This window comes from Pelophylax lessonae, assembly GCF_965119305.1.
Source record: "Pelophylax lessonae genome assembly, chromosome: 4".
Classification (NCBI taxonomy): Eukaryota; Metazoa; Chordata; class Amphibia; order Anura; family Ranidae; genus Pelophylax; species Pelophylax lessonae.
This window is the reverse complement of record NC_138771.1, coordinates 302,174,320-302,197,743: the sequence shown is the minus strand read 5'-3', so window position 1 is coordinate 302,197,743 and position 23,424 is coordinate 302,174,320. Positions and strand designations below refer to the sequence as shown.

General features: G+C 44.7%; 1 protein-coding gene across 4 annotated transcripts in view; it reads right to left on the bottom strand.

Annotated features, from left to right (window-relative positions):
• The window catches only part of LOC309552023 (uncharacterized protein), a 472,505-nt gene that overhangs the window by 201,917 nt on the left and 247,164 nt on the right, over positions 1-23,424 (bottom strand). For all 4 annotated transcript variants that reach the window (XM_082252767.1, XM_082252768.1, XM_082252770.1 and 1 more), the window contains one exon: positions 15,169-15,301. In XM_082252767.1, coding sequence (XP_082108893.1) covers positions 15,169-15,301 — 133 coding nt within the window. The remainder of the gene's footprint in view (positions 1-15,168; positions 15,302-23,424) is intronic.

Below are 23,424 nucleotides of genomic sequence, written 5' to 3'. Positions count from 1 at the left end.
TGATAGCCTCTCTGTCCCCAGGTAAAGCTCCCGGCCCCGACGGCTACACTTCTGATTTTTTTAAGCTTTTGGGAAATGCAGTTGCTCCGACGTTGCAACTGGTCTACCACCACATTCTCGACGGGGGTAACTATCTACCGACAGGCTTCCAAGCCCACATCAAAGTGATTCCCAAGCCGGGTAAGGATCCTTTAGAACCGGGCTCTTATGGCCCCATATCCCTGCTAAACCTTGATTCTAAGATCCTTTTGAAAATCATGGCAACTAGACTTGGTCACATCCTGCCGTCCATCATACACCCAGCTCAGGCTGGATTCACCAAAGGCCGCTCGGCGACCACCAATATACGCAAAGTACTAGCGGTTTTGGAACAGGCTAAGTTGCTCCCTTCACACGACATGGCCATCATTACCCTAGATGCAGAGAAGGCCTTTGATAATGTTGTCTTTTCATGACTGTTCCGGGTACTTCGGAAATTTGGCTTTGGCGGGCCTTTTCTGCATCTGGTCCAGGAAATGTACTCGTCCCCTAGCGCAGTGGTGGTCACTAATGGCTACCCTTCTGCATCTTTCCCTCTTCACAAGGGCACCAGACAGGGGTGCCCCCTATCTCCCCTGTTGTTCAACCTAGCTATGGAGCCCTTCTCATGTTTCTTGATCTCTCACCCGGAGCTTCATGGGGTTCGGGTGGGTGATCAGGAGATCCGCACGGCTTTGTTCGCCGATGATATTCTCATCTTCACATCCCAACCCTCCACTGACATCCCTTGTATTCATGACATATTCTCCACCTTTCGCCTCTGCTCTGGGCTAAAAATAAATTTTAATAAAAGTGAAATCCTCCCTCTTTCTCTCTCTAAACCTCCACCTTGGTCGACTGGCTCGGTTTTTCAGATAGCCCAATCCCACATTAAGTATTTAGGTATCAACATTGGTAAATCCCCCTCTTCCATCTACACGTTAAACTTCCCCCCTGTCATTAAAAAAATTGTGACCCAGTTGGAAGCATGGTCGGAACTCCCCCTCTCCCTTCTTGGTAGGTGTCATCTATATAAAATGATGTCCTTTCCGAAGCTCCTATACCCCCTTCAGACCATACCGCTACTCTTAAAACACAAAGACTCTCATGTTCTAACTAAGGCTCTGCAGACTTTCCTATGGAGGAAGAAGCGCCCCCGGATCTCTCTCTCCAAACTCACTCTTCCAAAAGGGGACGGAAGGGCCAATCTCCCTGACCTTAGGCTCTATAACATTGCTTGCCTCCTGCGTATTGGGTTGGATTGGGTGTCAGGTGTTTCGCGTTATTCTAACATACCTATCGAATCTCAAATGGTTGCTCCCCTCTCCCTGGGTGCTCTTTTACATTGCTCTTTAGCTTCCATCCCTCAACCTCTTAAAACCAACTGCCTCCTTAGGGACACGATTATAGCTTGGAGGGAAGCCTGCAAACTCATCAAACTCCCCTACACAATTACCAGACTCTTACCTCTGGATGGTCATCCTTTATTCCCTCACCCTCGACAATACTCGGCTTTTGCAACTTGGCCGGGCAAGGGACTGAAATTTTTTCATCAATTATTTCACCCTGACACGGGCGATCCCCTCCCGGTGGATACCATCACAACTCGGTATCACATCCCTTCTAGCCATTTTCTTCATCTCCACCAATCTATTACCTTTGCCACCAGCCTGTGGCGTGACAAACTCCAACGCTTCAGCCCTTCTCTTCTGGACAAGTTTATGGACCTTGCTAAACTAAGCATCTCGGACATCTACAAGCCCCTCCAGGCTCACCGGTTATCCCTCCGGAATCCCTCAGCTTCCTCACCTTGGTACAAAGACTTTCAATATGACAATCTCCAATATTATATTCTCAAAGGATATCACACAACGCGGACCTTTATAATCAATGAATTCTGGAGGGAGCAGCAACTTAAAATCATCCACAGGGCTTATGCCCCTTTTTCCATGGATCCCTCATCCAATGCCCCCCAAAAATGCTCCTGGTGTATGGCCCACAGACCCACGCTAGCACACAGGCTATGGAACTGCTCAGTTATCGCTCGCTTTTGGGACAGGGTCGAATCCTTCGCATCCTCTGTTACAGGCATTCCTCTTACAGGTAATCCCCTGATGCTCTTGTTCGGACTTTTAGATGGGGGAGTGCTTGCCCTCAATTCATACCATACGTCCCTCATGGTACAACATAGACCTTGGCTCGCTACTCTCTACATGCTGGGCAGAAGAGCTATCCTCAACAAATGGATCTCCACCTCCCCTCCTACTCTCCCTGACGTGCAGACGGAAATTGATCAGCTTCTCAGGAGGGACTTACTGGACACTCTTATATCCGCACGTTCGAATCCTCAGTCTCTCTCCAAATGGGACGCTTATCTGGCCAAGTATCCTGTCCCACAGGCCCTGTTAAGGGATGTAGGAAACCTTGACGTCTCATTGGTGAGATCCTCCTCGTTACAGGGTCGGACAGCTCTCTCCCTGCGACATCCCAACTCCTCAATTTCCACAGACGTCGACCAGCGGACCTGAGACGTCTTCACATTACTTCTTTTCCACCCTCTCACATATCAGGATGATGCAACAAACACCTACAAATTTCATGGTTTCCTTGCTGCCACTTGATGGACTGGTCCTTCCTTTCTACGGAATCTACCCTGCTGCCTATATATCCGGGACCGGTCTCTAACTCATTGAAATTAGGCAGTCTGTAGTAACTCAACTTCCAGCATGTTTTCTGACTGTTTGCTTTGCCTCGAGAACTAGTTCCATACGTTTCTTTAGCCACATATTTCGTATTTTGTGCCTCTTCCTCCCTCTCTCCCTTCCCCTGCAGCCATTCCTTCCTTTCCCCCCCCCCTTACCTTCCGTACCTACCCTCTATCCAACCCCCCCCCCCACCCCACCTTATTGGGTCAAACCTATTGTTACTACTTCTTTGGTCGCCTTATTTAGCTTTGCCTGTTACTTTGACCGAATATGGTTTGTTGACTCTTGCATTACAGTCTATTTAATGTCTGTATCACTTTTTTTGAAAATTTTCAATAAATTTTGTTTAAAAAAAAAAAAATGAAGGGGTTAACTGCTTTTCCTGTTTGTTCACTAGTCGACTGAACTTGGAAAAGGATTTCTAGGACAAGGTTGTGATGCTTTGCCAGCTCCTGGCTTACACCTGCGACAATAAAAACGTTGTCCAAGTAGTGGTAGAGCCTTATCCCCAAAGACAAATTACTGCCACTACTGTCAACAAAATGTTCAAAAAGTTTCTTGGTGCTGTGCCAATTCTAAAAATGGCAAACACCTGAACTGGAAGTGACAGTCGGTCACTGCAAATATCAGATGTCTCTGGTGTTACGCACCGATTGGTATATGGAAATATACATCAGCCAGGTTGATTGATTCTAACCGGTCCTCATGCGGAACTGTCGTTATGACTGTTTATGACTCCATCTTGAACCTTTTGTTGTGTATGTATCCATTCAATTTCTTCAAACCCAGACAGTTGGGAAAGCTCCCAATGCCTTGGGTACTAGAAAGAATAGGGAGAAACACCCAGATTTGTTCTTTTGGTGGCAGCAGCACTATGGACTTGTTGCAGTAGTTGTACGTAATCTTGCAGCAATTCTTTCTTCTTGAGATCTGTTGATCATTAATGAAAGGATTGGTGATTGTACTCCCAGCTAACTGTATTTGATGTTTGTCACCCAAACCCTCCAAAAAGGAGGCTATCCTGGCTCCCACTGGAAGACACTGGTTGGGCCCACCTTCAAAAGACTTTCCAGATGTCTAGCAGCCTGTTCTGGATTTGATTCCCTGTAAAAAGGAAGTTTGAGCTCCCTTCACTGTGATCTGGAGTTTCAGCCTGGCCTATAAGATTTTGCCTCCTGAATCCTTCTGAAGATTTACCAACTTGAGAAAAAAGACGGCTGTTTCCTCTTGTTAGACTGTGGCCACAATCTCACAATTTCTTCTGTCAGTAACTCGCTTTGTCCAGCGTTTTGCCAAACAACGAGCCCCTATTATGAAGTATGCTACAAAGGGCTTGTGTGGAAGCTTCATCCTCCCTCCAGTGGTAAAACCACAAAGATCTCATCAATGTGACTTAATGTGCCAGCCCTAAAACTAGGTCTATTGAAGCCTCGGCCAAAAGTCAGCAGCTAGGTTCAAGTCCTTCAGAACCATGCCCATTCCTGCATGTTCCACTTGAATTAAAGGCCATTTCTTAATGCTTTAAACATCATCGTTAATGCTGTTGCTAGTCAACAGGCAAAAAATCTGCCACGGTATAGATTTTCTGCTAGTCTGCGGGCCAGTTCATCACAACTTCTGAGCTGAAGGGGCTTTTCTGCATGCACATTTTGAAGTGTTCAGGTGCTTTTTTAATGCGTTTCGCCATGTTACAGATGTGTTCCATACAGAAAAAATGCAACACGTTCTCCTTTAGTTGACTGTACTGGAACACACTGCACTAGTGTGGCGTAGGCCATTGGAATCCATGGTAAACACTGTTCATGCATTTTTGACTGAGAATAAAAATGTATTGGACTGCATCTGGTGTGAACCTAGTCCACTTTTCAAAACATAGGATCCCTAAAGGTATTGAAAGGCAAAAACACTTGTGCACCAGACGCTGGCAAGCCTCATCCACTCCTGGAAGTGCGTTACTTAAACATCCATCAGCCAGCTTCATTGGATAAATCTTGGAGACCTTTACTGTAATTTGGTCTTTTTATCAGATCTCTCCCATTATTCATCAATGAGCTTTTAACTCTGTCATAATGAGAAAAGAAGGCCCTTCCTTTTTCACATTTGGAAATATCTGCATGCTTTTCATAATGTTGGGCCTGCGTCTTGCCTGTGGCATGGATATTTGCTGCATACTTTCCGCTACAACCTCTAGGCTTTGAAATGTGTGCATCCTCTTCCTTATCCATTGTCATTTGAGGTAATCCATGCAAATTCATTTCCTGTCATTGCAGACTTCATGCAGGTCCAACATGCATCCAGGGCTTCGCAAGGCATTTTCTATTGCGCTGATTTAAAACGCATGTGAGCCATTGCCACGTGAGCTGCTTGAAGAGCATGAAAGCCACCCTGTGCAGGAATCTGTGGAATGCAAATTGTCCTGGTCAGGAGATGACCAGTGGCGGGTCTTATGTTTTCTGGAGTGTTTGCGTTTAGGGCTTCTGCTCCTAAAATAAAGCAAAACACCATACTTTGCATTCCTTAAGCACTCTTTTAAAGATATGTCCCATGATGCCCCCTCCTACCTTTGCTAGTCTTCTGTGCCACTGACAGGTGTGGTGAGCTCTTGCAAAAAAGAAATATGGAAAAAAATCATAATTCTCTCACCAAGGAAAAACAGGTACCCTGTCCCTTTTAGACCCATCTGCTTTCATCTACTTACTTCAGAAGCAGCAGCAGGTGAGGTCAGGCAGCCCTTCCAGAGGCAGACAGGAGACACAGAATCTGAGACAAAAACCAGTCAGACTGTGTAACTCACAGGAACACAGTACAGCACAGCAAGGGAGCGAACAGCAAAAAGTCTTTGCCTCATAAGAGAAAACTGACAGGGCTGCAGAGAGAGGAGAGAAACCCGTTTTTCTGCTGGCTCTAAGACGGTTTAAGCTGCGGCTTGGTGATTGGTGGTCACTACCCAGCACCGCCACATCTCCCTGCCCTCTGTGACATCATCCACTGCCATTCTCAGACTGAAGGCAAAGCCAGGAGAGCAGTGCGGCACACTGCCTATACAAGACAGGAAAACCCTCGATGATGACATTGCAGAGCTTAGTAATACCTGTAGAATATTTGTGCTGTTTAACCACTTTACAACCGGAGGATTTTGCTGTCTTCCGTCCAGGCCACTTTTTGCGATTCGGCACTGTGCGACTTCAACTGACAATTGCGCGGTCGTGCGACGCCGTACCCAAACGAAATTTACGTCCTTTTTTTCCCACAAACAGAGCTTTCTTTTGGTGGTATTTGATCACCTGTGCGATTTTTACTTTTTGCGCTATAAACAAAAAAAGAGCGTTTATTTTGAAAAAATAACAATATTTTTCACATTTTTTTATATGAAATTCCCCCCAAAAAAGATGTAAAAACCAATTTTTTTAAAAGTTTTTGGCCAATTTGTTTTATGCTACATATGTTTGGTAAAAAAAATCGCAATAAGCGTATTTTGATTGGTTTGCGCAAAAGTTATTGCGTTTACTAACAAAGGGAAAGATTTCTGTCATTTTTGGTGTTTTTTTTTTAACGCGTAATGGCGGCGATCTGCGATTTTTTTTGCGGGACTGCGACATTGCGGCGGACAGACCGGACCCCTGACTGACATTTTTGACACTTTTGGGGGTACCAGTGACATTACTGCAGTAATCAGTGCTATATATATGCACTGTTACTGTAAAAATGACACTGGCAGGGAAGGGGTTAATTTTATTGGAGAGGGAGGGGTTAATGTATGCCTGGTGCTTACTGACGTGTAGGGGGGGAGGTGACTATGTGATTCATGGACAGATCGGATGTCCAGCTATGCTGAACAGTCCGATCTGTCACTCCCTGTCACTATGGAGATCCGCCCGCTGTGTTTACACACAGCGGGCGGATCTCCAGACTCGATCCCCGACGATCGGGTAAGAGCAGCGGCGATCGCCGCTGCTCCTCCCCTGGCCCGACTCCCGCTGTGAATGAAAACAGCGGGAGCGAGCCTCCGGCGGCGCGCAAGCGCCGCCCAGAAGGGGAGGAGTCCAGTCACGTTAATACTACGTGACTGGACGATAACGAACCACTCTGCCGCAGTAGTATTACTGTGAGCGGTTGCAGAGTGGTTAAGTAACATTGCCCATGGCCCGGCACAAAGGGCACACAGTTTAGCAAGGGTTTACCATCCAATATTCAGGGTCTTCCAACTCCATGAGAGGCTGAACTTGGAGGGGTAGGTTCAGCGGGGGGGGGGGAAATACTTGCAGCAACAAAAGTACTACCAACTGCAATCCACAGGTGGCCTGGAGCATGACCAAAAAAAAGGGAGGGGTTGTCTTTTATTTAGCTAGTAAGAGGTGGCCCTGTGGGCTCCAGAGGAGGTGTTAACCCATTGTGTGCTGAGGTGAGGTAGGGCCAGGAAGTACAGATACTGGAAACTGGAGTATCTCTTTACTTTGAAGGTCAGTGAAAAAATGCCACCTTAGATTGATGGCCAGTGAAAAAATGCCCCCTTACATTGGTGATTGCTAGTGGAGGTATGCCCCTTAGGGGTCAATAGAGATATATTTCCTACATTAATGGTTTGTGTAATTCCCACTTACATTGGAAGCCAGTGAAAAAGTGTCCCCATACAAAGGTTGTCACTGAAAAAGTACCTCTTTACATTCGTGGACAGTGGGAAAATAACTGATTTTTACTGGAGGTTTTTCGAAATATGTTCTTGTTACATTGGTGGTCGTGGAAAGAATGCCCCTTACAGTGATAATTAGCATAGTGCACCCTTACATTTATGGTCAGTGGGAAGAATGCCCTGTTACAGTGGGAGCCAGTGGAAAATGTGCCATTTCATTAGGATTTAGTGGGAAGAATGCCCTATTACAATGGGGATCAGTGGGGAAATCACATTAACCTTAAAAGTGCATTGGCAAGAGAAGAGGTTCCACTGATCCCAAGCAGCATCTGTGAAACTATGCAGGCAGTGTCAGGCAGGAGATCAAACTACCACTGCCCACTTGTCATGGAATCCCTAGCAGTCTCTGGAGAAGGCCTAAGCTTGCAAAGAACCCTTGTTGAAAGAGGTTGTACCAAGCAATATTTACAACCTATGTATACCAGGGCAAAATAAAAATAAACAGTTTTAATTTCCAGCTTCAAAAAATTGTACAGCGGTATTATTTCTTGTGCTATGTACAAAGGGCCAATAGACATTAGATGGCTGTCATGATTTCCAGGAATTTCATATAGATTAGATATTGGTAATTACACCTACAGTATATCACAAAAGTGAGTACACCTCTCACATTTTTGTAAATATTTTATTATATCTTTTCATGTGACAACACTGAAGAAATGACACTTTGCTACAAAGTAAAGTAGTGAGTGTACAACTTGTATAACAGTGAAAATTTGCTGTCCCCTCAAAATAACTCACACAGCCATTAATGTCTAAACCGCTGGCAACAAAAGTGAGTACGCCCCCAAGTGACAATGTCCAAATTGGGCCCAATTAACCATTTACCCTCCCCGGTGTCATGTGACTTGTTAGTTTTTTTAAAGTGTGAATAAGGAGCAGGTGTGTCAAATTTGGTGTTATCACTCTCAATCTCTCATACTTGTCATTGGAAGTTCAACATGGCACCTCATGGCAAATTACTCTCTGATGATCTGAAAAAAATAAATGTTGATCTACATGAAGATGGCCTAGGCTATAAGAAGATGGCCAAGACCCTGAAACTGAGCTGCAGCACAGTGGTCAAGACTATACAGAGGTTTAACTATACAGGTTCCACTCAGAACAGGCCTCGCCATGGTCGACCAAAGAAGTCGAGTGCACATGCTCAGTGTCATATCAAGAGGTTGTCTTTGGGAAACAGACGTATCAGTGCTGCCAGCATTGCTGCAGAGGTTGAAGGGGTGGGGGGTCAGCCTGTTAGTGCTCAGACCATATGCCACACACTGCATCAAATTGGTCTGCATGGCTGTTGTCCCATGAGGAAGCCTCTTCTAAAGATGATGCACAAGAAAGAACAAGAAAGCCCACAAACAGTTTGCTGAAGACAAGCAGACTAAGGACCTAGAGCCATGTCTTGTGGTCTGATGAGACCAAGATAAACCTATTTGGTTCAGATCGTGTCAAGCATGTGTGGTGGTAACCAGTTGAGGAGTACAAAGGCAAGTGTGTCTTGTCTGGGGATGCATGAGTGCTCCCGACACTGGGGAGCTACAGTTCATTGAGGGAACCATGAATGCCAACATGTACTGAGACATGCTTAAGCAGAGTATGATCCCCTCCCTTCGGTGATTGGGCCGCAGGGCCATATTCCAACATGATAACGACCCCAAACACACCTCCAAGATGACCATTGCCTTGCTAAAGAACCTGAGGGTAAAGGTGATGGACTGACCAAGCATGTCTCCAGACCTAAACCCTATTGAGCATCTGTGGGGCATCCTCAAACAGAAGGTGGAGGAGCGCAAGGTCTCTAACATCCACCAGCTCTGTGATGTCGTTTTGGAGGAGTGGAAGAGGACTCCAGTGACAACCTGTGAAGTTCTTGTGAACTCCATACCCAAGAGGGTTAAGGCAGTGCTGGAAAATAATGGTGGCCACACAAGATATTGACACTTTGGGTCCAATTTGGACATTTTCACTTAGGGGTGTACTCACTTTTGTTGCCAGTGGTTTAGACATTAATGGCTGTGTGTTGAGTTATTTTGAGGGGACAGCAAATGTACACTGTTATACAAGCTGTACACTCACTACTTTACATTGTAGCAAAGTGTCATTTCTTCAGTGTTATCACATGAAAATATATAATAAAATATTTACAAAAATGTGAGGGGTGTACTTACTTTTGTGAGATACTGTATACTGTAGATGCCTTATCGCTATGTAGGTACTCAACACCAACAACAACATAACTGGAACTCTTAAAAAAGAACTTAAATAGGGATGCATTATTACCATTTTTTTTTTTTTTTTAGAACGAGAATGAGTACTGATTCTTTTCCTTAAGTACTCGCCGATACCAATTACGGATAGCTATTTTTTTTTTGTGCAGTGCATTGCAATTTGAGCCCATACAAAATTCCTGCTGGGTTCCTGCAGGTATCGCTGGCTGCTGCTGTCCTCAAGGCGGGTATGGCTGGTGGCTGCTAACTGGCTGTCCTCCAGAGCTCGTACTGCTGGTGGGTACTGCTGGCTGGTACTACTGGCGGGTACTGCTGGTGGGTACTGCTGGCTTTTACTGCTAGTGGGTTCTGCTGGCTTGTACTGCTGGTGGGTACTGCTAGTGGGTACTGCTGGTGGGTACTGCTAGCGGGTACTGCTGGCTGGTACTGGTGGTGGGTAATGGTTTTGGCTACTGCTGGTGGGTACTGGTGGTGGCTACTGCTGACTGGTACTGCTGGTGGGTACGGCTGGCTGGCACTGCTGGCAGGTACTAGTGGTGGGTACTGCTGGCTAGTACTGCTGGCAGGTACTGTTGGTGGGTACTATGGTGGGTTAGGTTTACATTGAGTTGCAAATTTGCAGTATGGGTGTGATTTATATCAGTTGGACTCAACATCATTAAAACCCTGGATCTGTCACCTATTTCTTTGCAAAGTAGACTTGATTTATATTTATATGATTTTTGCTCAGTAGCACTAAAGGTTCTTTCACACAGGCGGTGCGCCCGATGGAGTCCGTTTTGCTCAGCGGGGATCGATCCTCCGACCCCCACTGAGCAGGCAGATGACAGGTCTGTCTCTGCTCTGTGTGCAGAGACTGAACTGTCAGAGCCCCGCTCTCCTCTATGGGAGATTGGATGATAACGGGCCGCCTGTCCATTTTCATCCGATCAGATCCTCCAGATGGATGGAAAATAGGGTTTCCATCTGTCCGGATTTCACGGACAGGATCGGATAGCAGCGAGTGTCAGCAGGGATGCCTCTGCTGACATCCGCCGCTCCATAGGGCTTCATGGAGCATCCGATACGGTCCGCCTGAAAAACTGACAGCCGGACCAGATGGGAAAGCCCGTGTGAAAGAGACCAAAGGCATATCTCTTTTAGTCCCCCTGTTTCTTTCTCTCTCTTTCTCCTTGGTCTCTCTTTTTATTTTGTCCCTCTTTCTTCCTCTCTATTTCTCCTTTTTCTATCTCTCGCCCCTCTCTATTCTTTCTTTCTTCTCTCTTTCACTTGTTATTTTTTTTCTTCCCCATCCCTCTCTCTCTTTCCATCTGTCTCTTTATATCGCTCTATTTCCATCTCTCTTTCTCTCTTCCTACCTCTCTTTCCTTCCTCTCTCTCTCATCTCTCTCCTTCCCTCATCTCTCTCTCTCAATTCAATTCATTTCAAATAGCTTTATTGGCAGGACCAAATACATTTTAGCATTGCCAAAGCTCTCTCTGTCTCTCTCTCTTTCTCATGTCTCTCCTTCCCTCCTCTCTCTCTTTCTCATGTCTCTCCTTCCCTCCTCTCTCTCTCTCCTTCTCATGTCTCTCCTTCCCTCCTCTCTCTCTTTCTCGTGTCTCTCCTTCCCTCCTCTCTCTCTTTCTCATGTCTCTCCTTCCCTCCTCTCTCTCTCTCTTTCTCATGTCTCTCCTTCCCTCCCCTCTCTCTCTCTATTTCTCATGTCTCTCCTTCCTTCCTCTCTCTCTCATTTTCTCATGTCTCTCCTTCCCTCATCTCTCTCTATTTCTCATGTCTCTCCTTCCCTTCTCTCTCTCTCTCTTTCTCATGTCTCTCCTTCTCTCCTCTCTCTTTCTCATGTCTCTCCTTCTCTCCTCTCTCTCTCTCTCTTTCTCATGTCTCTCCTTCCCTCCCCTCTCTCTCTCTTTCTCATGTCTCTCCTTCCTTCCTCTCTCTCTCATTTTCTCATGTCTCTCCTTCCCTCATCTCTCTCTATTTCTCATGTCTCTCCTTCCCTTCTCTCTCTTTCTCATGTCTCTCCTTCTCTCCTCTCTCTTTCTCACGTCTCTCCTTCTCTCCTCTCTCTCTCTCTTTCTCACGTCTCTCCTTCCTTCTTCTCTCTCTCTCTCTCTTTCTCATGCCTCTCCTTCCCTCCTCTCTCTCTCCCTTTCTCTCTCTCTTACCTCCCTCTCATCTGCAGAGCCGATGTTTCCTGTATGGCTCCTGTGCCCTGTCACAGGCGGAGGCGGAGTACATTTGATATCACTCCGCCTGTGACAGGAGATGGCGCTACACAGTAGGGCTCTGCTTCCTGTAGGGCCGGTTCAGTTTACAGTGATGCTCGGAGATGCCGGGTCAGAAATCCGCAATCTGGGCTACCGACCCGCCATCCCACAGCAGGAGGTGGTGCTGGGATCATGTCAGAAATTGGGGGGGGGGGGCGGGGAACGGGAACGGCGTCCCTGTTGTAGAATAAGTACAAGAATGCCGTTCCCATGCGTTCCCGCAGGACTCGAGCCCTTCTTTACTGCATATACGGACTGATTTTACTGTTGTGGGTTTAGTAACACTTTAAGCTAAGGCTGGCTTGGATGTTTGGACTGTGCATACATGTATACATTTTTCTGTAGGCATGCATGCACAACACTCAATGTTTTGATTTTGAATTTACCATCACTGAATGCACATGGACAGCTCAGCTTTAACCTAAAATCCAGAATATGCAAAACACATCTCCTTGGCTCCATGCACACAGGGCGTCATAAAAACGTGCTCCAAAGCTGTTTACATAACGCCGGGAAACAGCAGCTGTAAAAACGTGCTTTCAGTAGCTTTTCCTACTAGCGTTATTGCACGTTTGGCCACAGTAGCTGTTAGCAGCGTTTTTTTCTGCCTCCATTCAAAATCAATGGTTCCCTATGGGAGCCTATTGATTTGAATGGAAGTCACACCGCAGGTCGGATCAGGGTGATCCGACTTGCGGTGCGACCTGCACTGTGAGAATCTTGAGGGGGAACTCCACGCCAAAATGGGGAAAAAAACGGCGTGGGGTTCCCCCCCAGGTTCCAAACCAGGCCCTTCGGATCTGGTATGGAATTTGAGGGTAGCCCCGCGCCGAAAAAACAGCGTGGGGTCCCCCCCAAAATCCATACCAGACCCTTATCCGAGCATGCAGTCCGGCATGCCAGGAAAGGGGAGGGGACGAGCGAGCGGCCCCACCCCCCCTGGATCATACCAGGCCACACGCCCTCAACATGGGGGGGGTGTGGGTGCTTTGGGGCAGGGGGGGCTCTGCACCCCGCACCTCAAAGCACCTTGCCCCCATGTTGATGAGGACAAGGGCCTCATCCCCACAACCCTGGCCGGTGGTTGTGGGGGTCTGCGGGCAGGGGGCTCATCGGAATCTGGAGGCCCCCTTTAACAAGGGGGCCCCCGATCCCGGACCCCCTCCCTATGTGAATGGGTATGGGGTACACTGTACCCCTACTCATTCACCCCATAAAATGCAGTGTATGGAAATGACGACAGGAGACGTTTTGGAAAATTTATTAAAAATCTTCATCCGGCTCTTGTCCTCTCCGGGGGTCTTCTCCTCTCCGAGGGTCTTCTGCTCTTTTGCTGTCCGCCCTTCTTGTCTTCTCCTCTCCGGGGTCTTCTGCTGTCTTCTCCTCTCCGGGGGTCTTCTGCTCTTTTGCTGTCCGCCCTTCTTGTCTTCTCCTCTCCGGGTGACCAGGTGACCTGTGACACAAGGGGGCGTGGTCTCCCGATGACGTAATCTAGCGGCCACGCCCCTAATGGCTATATAATAAGCTGCGGAGACCAGAGGCCGGCATAATCGCTGAAGACGTCGTCGGAGGAGGACCGGAGGAAGAAGCACAGCCAACAGCCGACAGCAAAAGAGCAGAAGACCGGAGAGGAGAAGACAAGAAGATTGGACAGCAGAAGGGCGGACAGCAGAAGACCCTCGGAGAGGAGAAGACAGCAGAAGACCCCCGGAGAGGAGAAGACAAGAAGGGCGGACAGCAAAAGAGCAGAAGACCCCCGGAGAGGAGAAGACAGCAGAAGACCCCGGAGAGGAGAAGACAAGAAGGGCGGACAGCAAAAGAGCAGAAGACCCTCGGAGAGGAGAAGACCCCCGGAGAGGACAAGAGCCGGATGAAGATTTTTAATAAATTTTCCAAAACGTCTCCTGTCGTCATTTCCATACACTGCATTTTATGGGGTGAATGAGTAGGGGTACAGTGTACCCCATACCCATTCACATAGGGAGGGGGTCCGGGATCGGGGGCCCCCTTGTTAAAGGGGGCCTCCAGATTCCGATGAGCCCCCTGCCCGCAGACCCCCACAACCACCGGCCAGGGTTGTGGGGATGAGGCCCTTGTCCTCATCAACATGGGGGCAAGGTGCTTTGAGGTGCGGGGTGCAGAGCCCCCCCTGCCCCAAAGCACCCACACCCCCCCATGTTGAGGGCGTGTGGCCTGGTATGATCCAGGGGGGTGGGGCCGCTCGCTCGTCCCCTCCCCTTTCCTGGCATGCCGGACTGCATGCTCGGATAAGGGTCTGGTATGGATTTTGGGGGGGACCCCACGCCGTTTTTTCGGCGCGGGGCTACCCTCAAATTCCATACCAGATCCGAAGGGCCTGGTTTGGAACCTGGGGGGGAACCCCACGCCGTTTTTTTCCCCATTTTGGCGTGGAGTTCCCCCTCAAGATTCTCACAGTGCAGGTCGCACCGCAAGTCGGATCACCCTGATCCGACCTGCGGTGTGACTTCCATTCAAATCAATAGGCTCCCATAGGGAACCATTGATTTTGAATGGAAGAAAAAAAACGTATAACGTGGCTTAACGCACGTTAAGCAACGTTATGGAGCCTTATGGAGCCTTTAGCAGCGTCAGACGTTTTTTGCAGCTTGACGCTGGAGCTCCTGAACCCACAGTTTCTGGGTTTTTTTTGGAGCTGTAAAACGCCTATGCCACTTGGAGCTCCTAAAAGCTCTATGTGTGCATGAGGCCATAGAATAACATGGATGGGCGTTCTGCAGCTGCAAAAAAAAACGTCTGACGCTGCTAACAGCAGCTGTAAAAACGTCCAGTGTGCATGAGGCCTAATAAATGTGCCAGTGGCATTATTTAATACACGGGGCATCATTTAGGTAGGTTTCACCAAAAAGAATAGCCTGTGTTAAGAATAAATATAGCCAAAGAGATTCTTCCTTCTATTTTCTTACCCATTCTAGGGATGAAAGTGGGCAGCAGATTATTAACGACAAAAGGGCTATTTTTGCTTTAGACGCTTTGATAAATTAGACCCTTTGTAATTTAGCTGTGTTTAATATATGGCCTTTATGCAAAAACTGTTTAGTAATATGCAATACCTTTTCATTCAAAGTAGTAGATATACAGTATAATGTGCCAATGTCCACAGCATTTCTTTGCCTCTTGTTAAATATATATACATTTTTTTGACATACGAATCAGGATGCAATTACAGCTAATATAATAAATAATTTTTTTTTTATTCTTTAAATACCAGTTTAATGAAAGGTACCTTTTAAAATATTTGATGAACAAGATTCGGAGCAAACGGAAGAGTCCATTGTATGGCTAGGATTTGCATGTGCTTTTGTTGGATGCTGCAGATAGTCTCGGATTGTATGTTGGTTTTCTTCATTACTTGAACTCTATAGGTAGTAAGAGAACTGCTGTGAAATATGCCAAAGACAATATTCACTACAGAGAAACACATTCACAATCTAGTCTAAATCTTTCTTAATGCTTTGTGTCAGTCATTATGTAATTATAATTAAAGTATATCCAAAGCCAAATGTTTTATTTCATTTTAAGTAGATAGGGGAGGTTTCAAATTGCTTTTTTTTTTCTCATCAGTGTCACGGTAAGGAGATCTCCCTTTACTTCCCGTCCAGTAGACTCAACAGGAAGTGAGAGGATACCTTTTCAACATCAGAAAAAAATCCCCTCTTAGACAGTTGTCACTGGAACTGGATCCACTGGCAGATTTCCCCTGTAATCCTTTTCTGGTGGCAAATTAAAACTTTAGCTTGACCCTCACTTTCATTCCCTGTGACATTGGTGATCAGATTGTAAATTTAGTTATGCCTTCACGTGTACATCTAAAACAAAAGTTACAATTGTTTTATGATGACGTTTATGGGATAAATGAAGATTCAGCTCAATACAGCACATGAATCTGGAGAAAAGAGCATAATGTGTACATTGCACATAAATATATGTTCTTGAGTCTGCAAATGATCAAATAAAAGTCCATGAGTCAAATACACTAAATATACAATGTTCCCTCTAGCATATAACACAAGTGTATGAATTGTACACTGCTACTGTAAAATAACAATATAAAATCACATAACAACCCCCCCCCCCCCCCCCCAAACCAATAATAAATAACATAAAACCAAAAATATGATATCATAATGTATTAAAATGTAAAAAACTATAAAACCCACATTGCAATACAGTATTATCAAGACCATATAAGAGAACAGGGTTTCTCAACCAGGGTTTCGTGGAAACCCTATGGATTAAAACTGGGATGCCATTAAAGTTCATGTTCGTGTAAAGGCAGCATCCCAATACATTTGATAATATAGTATATACAGTGCATCCGACAAAATATTCAAAGTTCTTCACTTTTTCCACATTTTGTTATGTTACAACCTTATCCAAAATGGATTACATTCATTATTTTCTTCAAAATTCTGCAAACAATACCCCATAATGACAATGTGAAAGAAGTTTGTTTGAAATCTTTGCAAATTTATTAAAAATAAAATACAAAAACCCCATGTACATAAGTATTCACAGTCTTTGCTCAATACTTTGTTAAAGCACCTTTGGCACCAATTACAGCCTCAAGTATTTTGAGTATAATGCTACAAGTTTGGCACACCTATTTTTGGGCAATTTTTCCCATTCTTCTTTGCAGGACCACTTAAGCTCCATCAGGTTGGGTAGGGAGAGTCCTTGCACAACCATTTTCAGATCTCTCCAAAGATGTTCAATTGGGTTCAAGTCTAGGCTCTGGCTGGACCTTGCAAGGACATTTGTCCTGTAGCCACTACTTTGTTATCTAATCTTGGCTGTGTGCTTAGGGTCGTTGTCCGGTTGGAAGATGAACCTTCGTCCCAGTCTGAGGTCCTGATCGCTCTGGAACAGGTTTTTATCAAGGATGTCTCTTTACATTGCTGCATTCATCTTTCCCTCAATCCTGACTAGTCTCCCAGTTCCTGCCACTGAAAAACATCCCCACAACATGATGCTGCCACCACCATGCTTCACTGTAATGATAGTATTGGCCAGGTGATGAGCGATGCCTGGTTTCCTCCAGATATGACACTTGCCATTCAGGCCAAAGAGTTCAATCTTTGTTTCATCAGACCAGAGAATTTTGTTTCTTATGGTCTGAGGGTCCTTCAGGTGTAAACTCCCGGCGGGCTGTCATGTGCCTTTTACTGAGGAGTGGCTTCCGTCTGGCCACTCTACCATGCAGGCCTGATTGGTGGTGTGCTGCAGAGATGGTTGTTCTTCTGGAAGGCTCTCCTCTCTCCACAGAGAAACACTGGAGCTCTGTCAAAATGATCATCACGTTCTTGGTCACCGCCCTGACTAAGGCCCTTCTCCCTCGATCGCTCATGGCCGGGCGTATCCAAACTGAGCGATCGTGGTGGGTTCAAACTTCTTTCATTTATGGATGATGGAGGCCACTGTGCTCATTGGGACCATCAATGCTGGAGACATTTTTCTGTACCCTTCCCCAGATCTGTGCCTCGATTCAATCCTGTCTCCGAGGTCTACAGACAATTCCTTGGACTTCATGGCTTGGTTTGTGCTCTGACATGCGCTGTGGGACCTTATATAGACAGGTGTGTGCCTTTTCAAATCATGTCCAATCAACTGAATTTACCACAGGTGGAATCCAATCAAGTTGTAGAAACATCTCAAATGATCGGTGGAAACAGGATGCACCTGAGTTCAATTTTGAGTGTCATGGCAAAGGCTGTGAATACTTATGTACATGTGATTTTTTTTTTTATTAATTTGCAAAGATTTCAAACAAACTTCCTTCACGTAGTCATTATGCGGTATTGTTTGAGGGAAAAAAAAGAAATTAATCCATTTTGAAATAAGGCTGTAACAAAACACAATGTGGAAAAAGTGAAGCACTGTGAATAATTTCCATATGCGCTGTTTTTATATATATATATATATATATATATATATATATAATATGTAGGCTTTTCGTAGGTGGTGGCACTGGATGGTGTCTTCTTTGTGCTCATAGCTGATGGTGGATTTATGTAAGGCCTTGTGTTTTCACAATTTGTGCATATGTTATAATTTATTTACATTTATTTGCATTTATTTCAATGCAGTTATATAAAAATGACTTCTGCTTTGCACAAACTCATCCTTTTTATGTGGTATTTTGCTTGATTTTAAACAGGTTGGGAAATAGATTGAGATTCTATGAGGAAATACTAGGAATGTCACAGGAAATGAAGCATGTGGAAGTCTATTCATGAGTTTACTTTTTTATTTGTTTGTCCACACCCACTGCATGTACATGAGACAAAACAACACATGCTTTCACTAGTGGAAGGGAAAGTGGGCAGGATAAAATGTCATGCAATAAAAGGGGGGCTGGGAAAAAGCATGAAGACTGAAGTGTTTTGTTAAATCCTTCCAATGGTATGGCTGTCCAGTGCTTGACCTCTCCATGACATGGACACATTTCAATGTCAAAAAGGCATGAAGTGAAAAGCATAGCATTTTCTCCAATGCTGCTGGAGCCTGAACCATTTTATACTGAACTCCAGGCAGTAAAAATGTCATATGCCAAACTCCCTCCCAACTTACAGGGCATATATTTTCTGGATTTCCTTTAAATCTATCATGTACTGTAGAACCCAAATATACCTTTATTTAAAGCTGAATTCTTGCCCTACCTTCGGCCTTGCACTGTTTGACAGGCTCCTCACCTGTACTGAAATTGTTTACTCTGCACACTGAGAGACCATCTCATTTCTGGGCTGTATGATCCTCTAGCCATCTATTCCCCAGCTTTGCAAATTAAACTGATTGTAAAGTCTCGTTTTTTTTTTTTTTTCTAATAAAATAGCAAACATGCTATACTTACCTCCTCTGTGCAGTGATTTTGCACAGGGCAGCCCAGATCCTCCTCTTCTCGGGTCCTTGGCTAAAGCTCCTGGCTCCTCACTTCTGTTGAGTGCCCCCACAGCTAGCAGCTTACTATAGGGCCACCCGAGCTGCAGCTCCGTGTATCCCTTCAGACAAGGAGCTGTCATTTGGCCCCGCTCCTCCCTCTCCTGACTGGCTAACCAAGCGGGAGCCACGGTGCCCCTGCTGTGTCTCAGCCAATAGAGAGAGAGTCCTAGACTGCTGATGCACTTGTGGACATTGCTGGATAATAAGGGGCTCAGGTAAGTATTAGGGGGGCTGAGGGGAGCTGCTGCACCCAGAAGGCTTTTTATCTTAATGCATAGATTGCAGTGCCGGAACAAGGTGCAAGGAACAAGGTGTCCCCCACACTTTCCTTAGGGTTAGGGTCAAGGCGCCCCCTTCCCTGCAACAAACTATTGCACCCAGGGCAGCTGCTCCTCTTGCCACCCCTTGTCCAGGTCTTGATAGAATGTACTGGGTAATTAGAAAACAACATACCTTTATCAGTGGCTCTGGACTTGGGTGGAGCTGGGTGGGAAGATGTGGAGAATAACCTACCTGTATCTCCAGTTAAGACCTTCTACTATGCATGTGCTGACATAGTGACATCAGAGCTGCTGGCTTATAACTAAACCAGGAGGGGTCAAGTCACCTAGGATGTACAAAGCTGGCTAGAGAGTCCTTGGCTGCAGACAATTTTATAGTATGCAACTACAATATTATTTTAAACCTATGTGTTTTGAATTTAACTTTGGGATTTGTAGCAATTCTAGGTTTTAATCAGATAGATAGATAGATAGATAGATAGATAGATAGATAGATAGATAGATAGATAGATAGATAGATAGATAGATAGATAGATAGATAGACTTTCATTCACTGATTTATAGAAAATATGTAAAAATGTAATGTAATAACATGTTTTATATTTATAAATGTATACAATAATGGTACTGTATATGTTATATTCAAATTACAAGAAAAAACAATTTATCATACGTACAAGCTCTTCCTGAAATCCCACTGTGTGTATAATTACAATGATGAACAGGTCAATAACCACCATAACTTATAGTAAAGGCACCTTTATGGGTAATTGCATTACATAATCCAATAAACTGTCAGTTAATGAAAATTCACTCATCTGTCCCTGCTGACCTGAAGCCATCTGGTAACCTCAGTTATTCATACTGGCATCCCTGCAGAGAGACCTCCAGAGAGACCTGTTAATAATTATTCACTAGTCCATATGACAAGACCACGCACAGCTCTGAGAGCAGCCAGGGGAATTTCTGTGACAGTCCAATGTGATCTAAAAAGGCAATAAAAGCCTGTTTTGCCTTTTATTGACAGCCCAAGCCAATCATTTTGCGTTAGCACACATAATTGTTGGCCATCGTGGTCACAGATTTTAAGAACATAGAAAAAACATGGCCTTAGGCTTGCTGTTGTCTTTAATAATGACAGGCACTCATACACACACCATATGACAGTTCTACGTAAGACAATTACTTTTTGGTTTTATCCTGCAAATTCTTCCTACAATAATATCACCACATGACATAAAATGCGGACAAAAATAGAAAATAATCATGTTTTTTCAGATTTTGGGGCTACAATAGCAGTCCTATCATCTTAGACAGAAGTCTCAATATGCATATTTAAAGGGTATGTAAAGCCTAACAATTAACTTTTTGCTCCCATTTGGTCTGGGTAATTATACCATGGAAAGGGTTTTGTTTTGTCTGTTCAATAGGTGCCAATATTCCTGTGATTTCCTGTTACCTCTGCAGTGTTACATCAAACTGTGTTATTAGCCCTGCCCAGTTCTCTTCTGTGAACTACAGAAAACCTTTACATATGTTATGGAAACAAAATTAATAGTAAGTGTTCTGTAATTCTGCCCTAGGATGGCAACACTGCTTCAGTGTAGAAACAGTGCGATGAATACGTGTTGTCATACTAGTACAGGAAGTGTGCTACTAGCAGATGAAATTGGAGGGAAAAAAACAGCCACGGCATCTAAATAATGGTAAGCTGCAGTGTACAACATTTTTGTTCTTTGGTTTAGACCACTGCTCTCCAAACTACAGTCCAGGGGTCAAATGCAGGCCTTTCCTTTCCTTTAGCTGACTCTTGGGGCACTATTTCTCCCACAGGTATAAGGCACTATTCCTCCCACTGACACAAATGATAGGGCAATAATTCCTGCACTTACACCAACAAAGGGGCACTATTCCTTCCACTGACATCAATGATGGTGCACCATTCCTCCCACTGACAACAACTCTATGGCACTATTCCTCTCCCTAATAGTGATGTCGCAAACATAAAATTTAATGTTGGCGAACGACGAACATCGGCAAATGTTCGCGAACCGGCGAACATTGCGAACCGCCATAGACTTCAATAGGCAGGCGAATTTTAAAACCCACAGGGACTCTTTCTGGCCACAATAGTGATGGAAAAGTTGTTTCAAGGGGACTAACGCCTGGACTGTGGCATGCCGGAGGGGGATCCATGGCAAAACTCCCATGGAAAATTACGTAGTTGACGCAGAGTCAGGTTTTAATCCATAAAGGGCATAAATCACCTAACATTCCTAAATAGTTTGGAATAACGTGCTTTAAAACATCCAGTGTGTGTATACGATCAGGTATGATGTTGTATCGATTAGGTAGTGTCAGGGTTACGCCCGCTTCACAGTGACAGACCAAACTCCCCGTTTAACGCACCGCAAACATCCGCAAACAGACCACAACCGACCAAAATGGGACAGGAACTGGGCTTTAAGGGTTAGGATTAGGTTTAGTGTTAGGGGATAGGGTTAGGGTTATGGTGAAATACTTAGGGTTAGAGTTAGTAACCCTACCCCTATGCCTCTAACCCTAACCCTAACCCTAGCCCTAACCCTAATTCTAATTTTTTTTCTGGTTCTGGACATGCTACAGAGCTGAAACTTCACAGGTACACTTTTTAGACCCCCCCAGACACCAAATCACACAAAAAAAGTTCTTAAAAATTGTAATTTTTGATAGAGAGCCAATTATTGGAAAAATTAAAAAAAAAAAAAAAATGTCTTTGGATTTAGTGTCTGGGGGGTCTACAAAGTGTACCTGTGAAGTTTCAGCTCTGTAGCATGCCCAGAACCAGAAAAAAATTATGAATTAGGGTTAGGGCTAGGGTTAGGGCTAGGGCTAGGGTTAGGGGGTTAAGTTTAAGGTTAGAGGGTTAGGGTTAGGATTAGGGCTAGGGCTAGGGTTAGGTTTAGGGTTAGGGTTATTTTTATGGCTAGGCTTAGAGGGTTAGGGTTAAGGTTAGAGGGTTAGGGTTAGGTTTAGTGTTAGGGGATAGGGTTAGGGTTACGGTGAGATACTTAGGGTTAGAGTTAGTAACCCTACCCCTACCCCTCTAACCCTAAGCACTAAAAATAACCCTATCCTTAGCCCTGACCCTAACCCTAGCCCTAACCCTAATTCTAATTTTTTTTCTGGTTCTGGACATGCTACAGAGCTGAAACTTCACAGGTACACTTTTTAGACCCCCCAGACAATAAATACAAAGAATTTTCTTTTTTTTTTTAATTTTTCCAATAATTGGCTCTCTATCAAAAATTACAATTTTTAAGAACTTTTTTTGTGTGATTTAGTGTCGGGGGGGGGGGGGGGGTCTAAAAAGTGTACCTGTGAAGTTTCAGCTCTGTAGCATGTCCAGAACCAGAAAAAAAAGATCATTTTTCAGTAGAGCAGGGATGGTGGGAACCCCCCTTTTTCACCTATATGATCTTTTTTTTTTTGGTTCTGGGCATGCTACAGAGCTGAAACTTCACATGTACACTTTTTAGACCCCCCAGACAATAAATCCATAGAATTTTTTTTTTTTTTTTTAATTTTTCCAATAATTGGCTCTCTATCAAAAATGACAATTTTTAAGAACTTTTTTGTGTGATTTAGTGTCTGGGGGGGTCTAAAAAGTGTACCTGTGAAGTTTCAGCTCTGTAGCATGTCCAGAACCAGAAAAAAAGATAAATTTTCAGTAGAGCAGGGATGGTGGCAACCCTCCTTTTACACCTATATGATCTTTTTTTTTCTGGTTCTGGGCATGCTACAGAGCTGAAACTTCACAGGTACACTTTTTAGACCCCCCCCCCCCCAGACAATAAATCCAAAGAATTTTTTGTTTATTTATTTATTTTTAATTTTTCCAATAATTGGCTCTCTATCAAAAATGACAATTTTTAAGAACTTTTGTTTTGTGTGATTTAGTGTCTGGGGGGTCTAAAAAGTGTACATGTGAAGTTTCAGCTCTGTAGACCCCCCCCCCCCCCCACACACACACACTAATCCCAAAAAAGTCATGCCTGCCTCCAAAAATGCCTGATAAATATATAGAAAAAAAATACTCAAATACCAGCCCTAAAAAGGGCTTTTTGGGGACAATAGATATATATATATATATCCAAAAAAAACCTCAAATACCAGCCCTAAGAAGGGCTTTTTGGGGTGCTGTCCTTACAGCAGGAGTGTACCAAGAACACTGACTAACAAGACCGGGAACACTGACTAACAACTGTTCCTAGCTATTAACA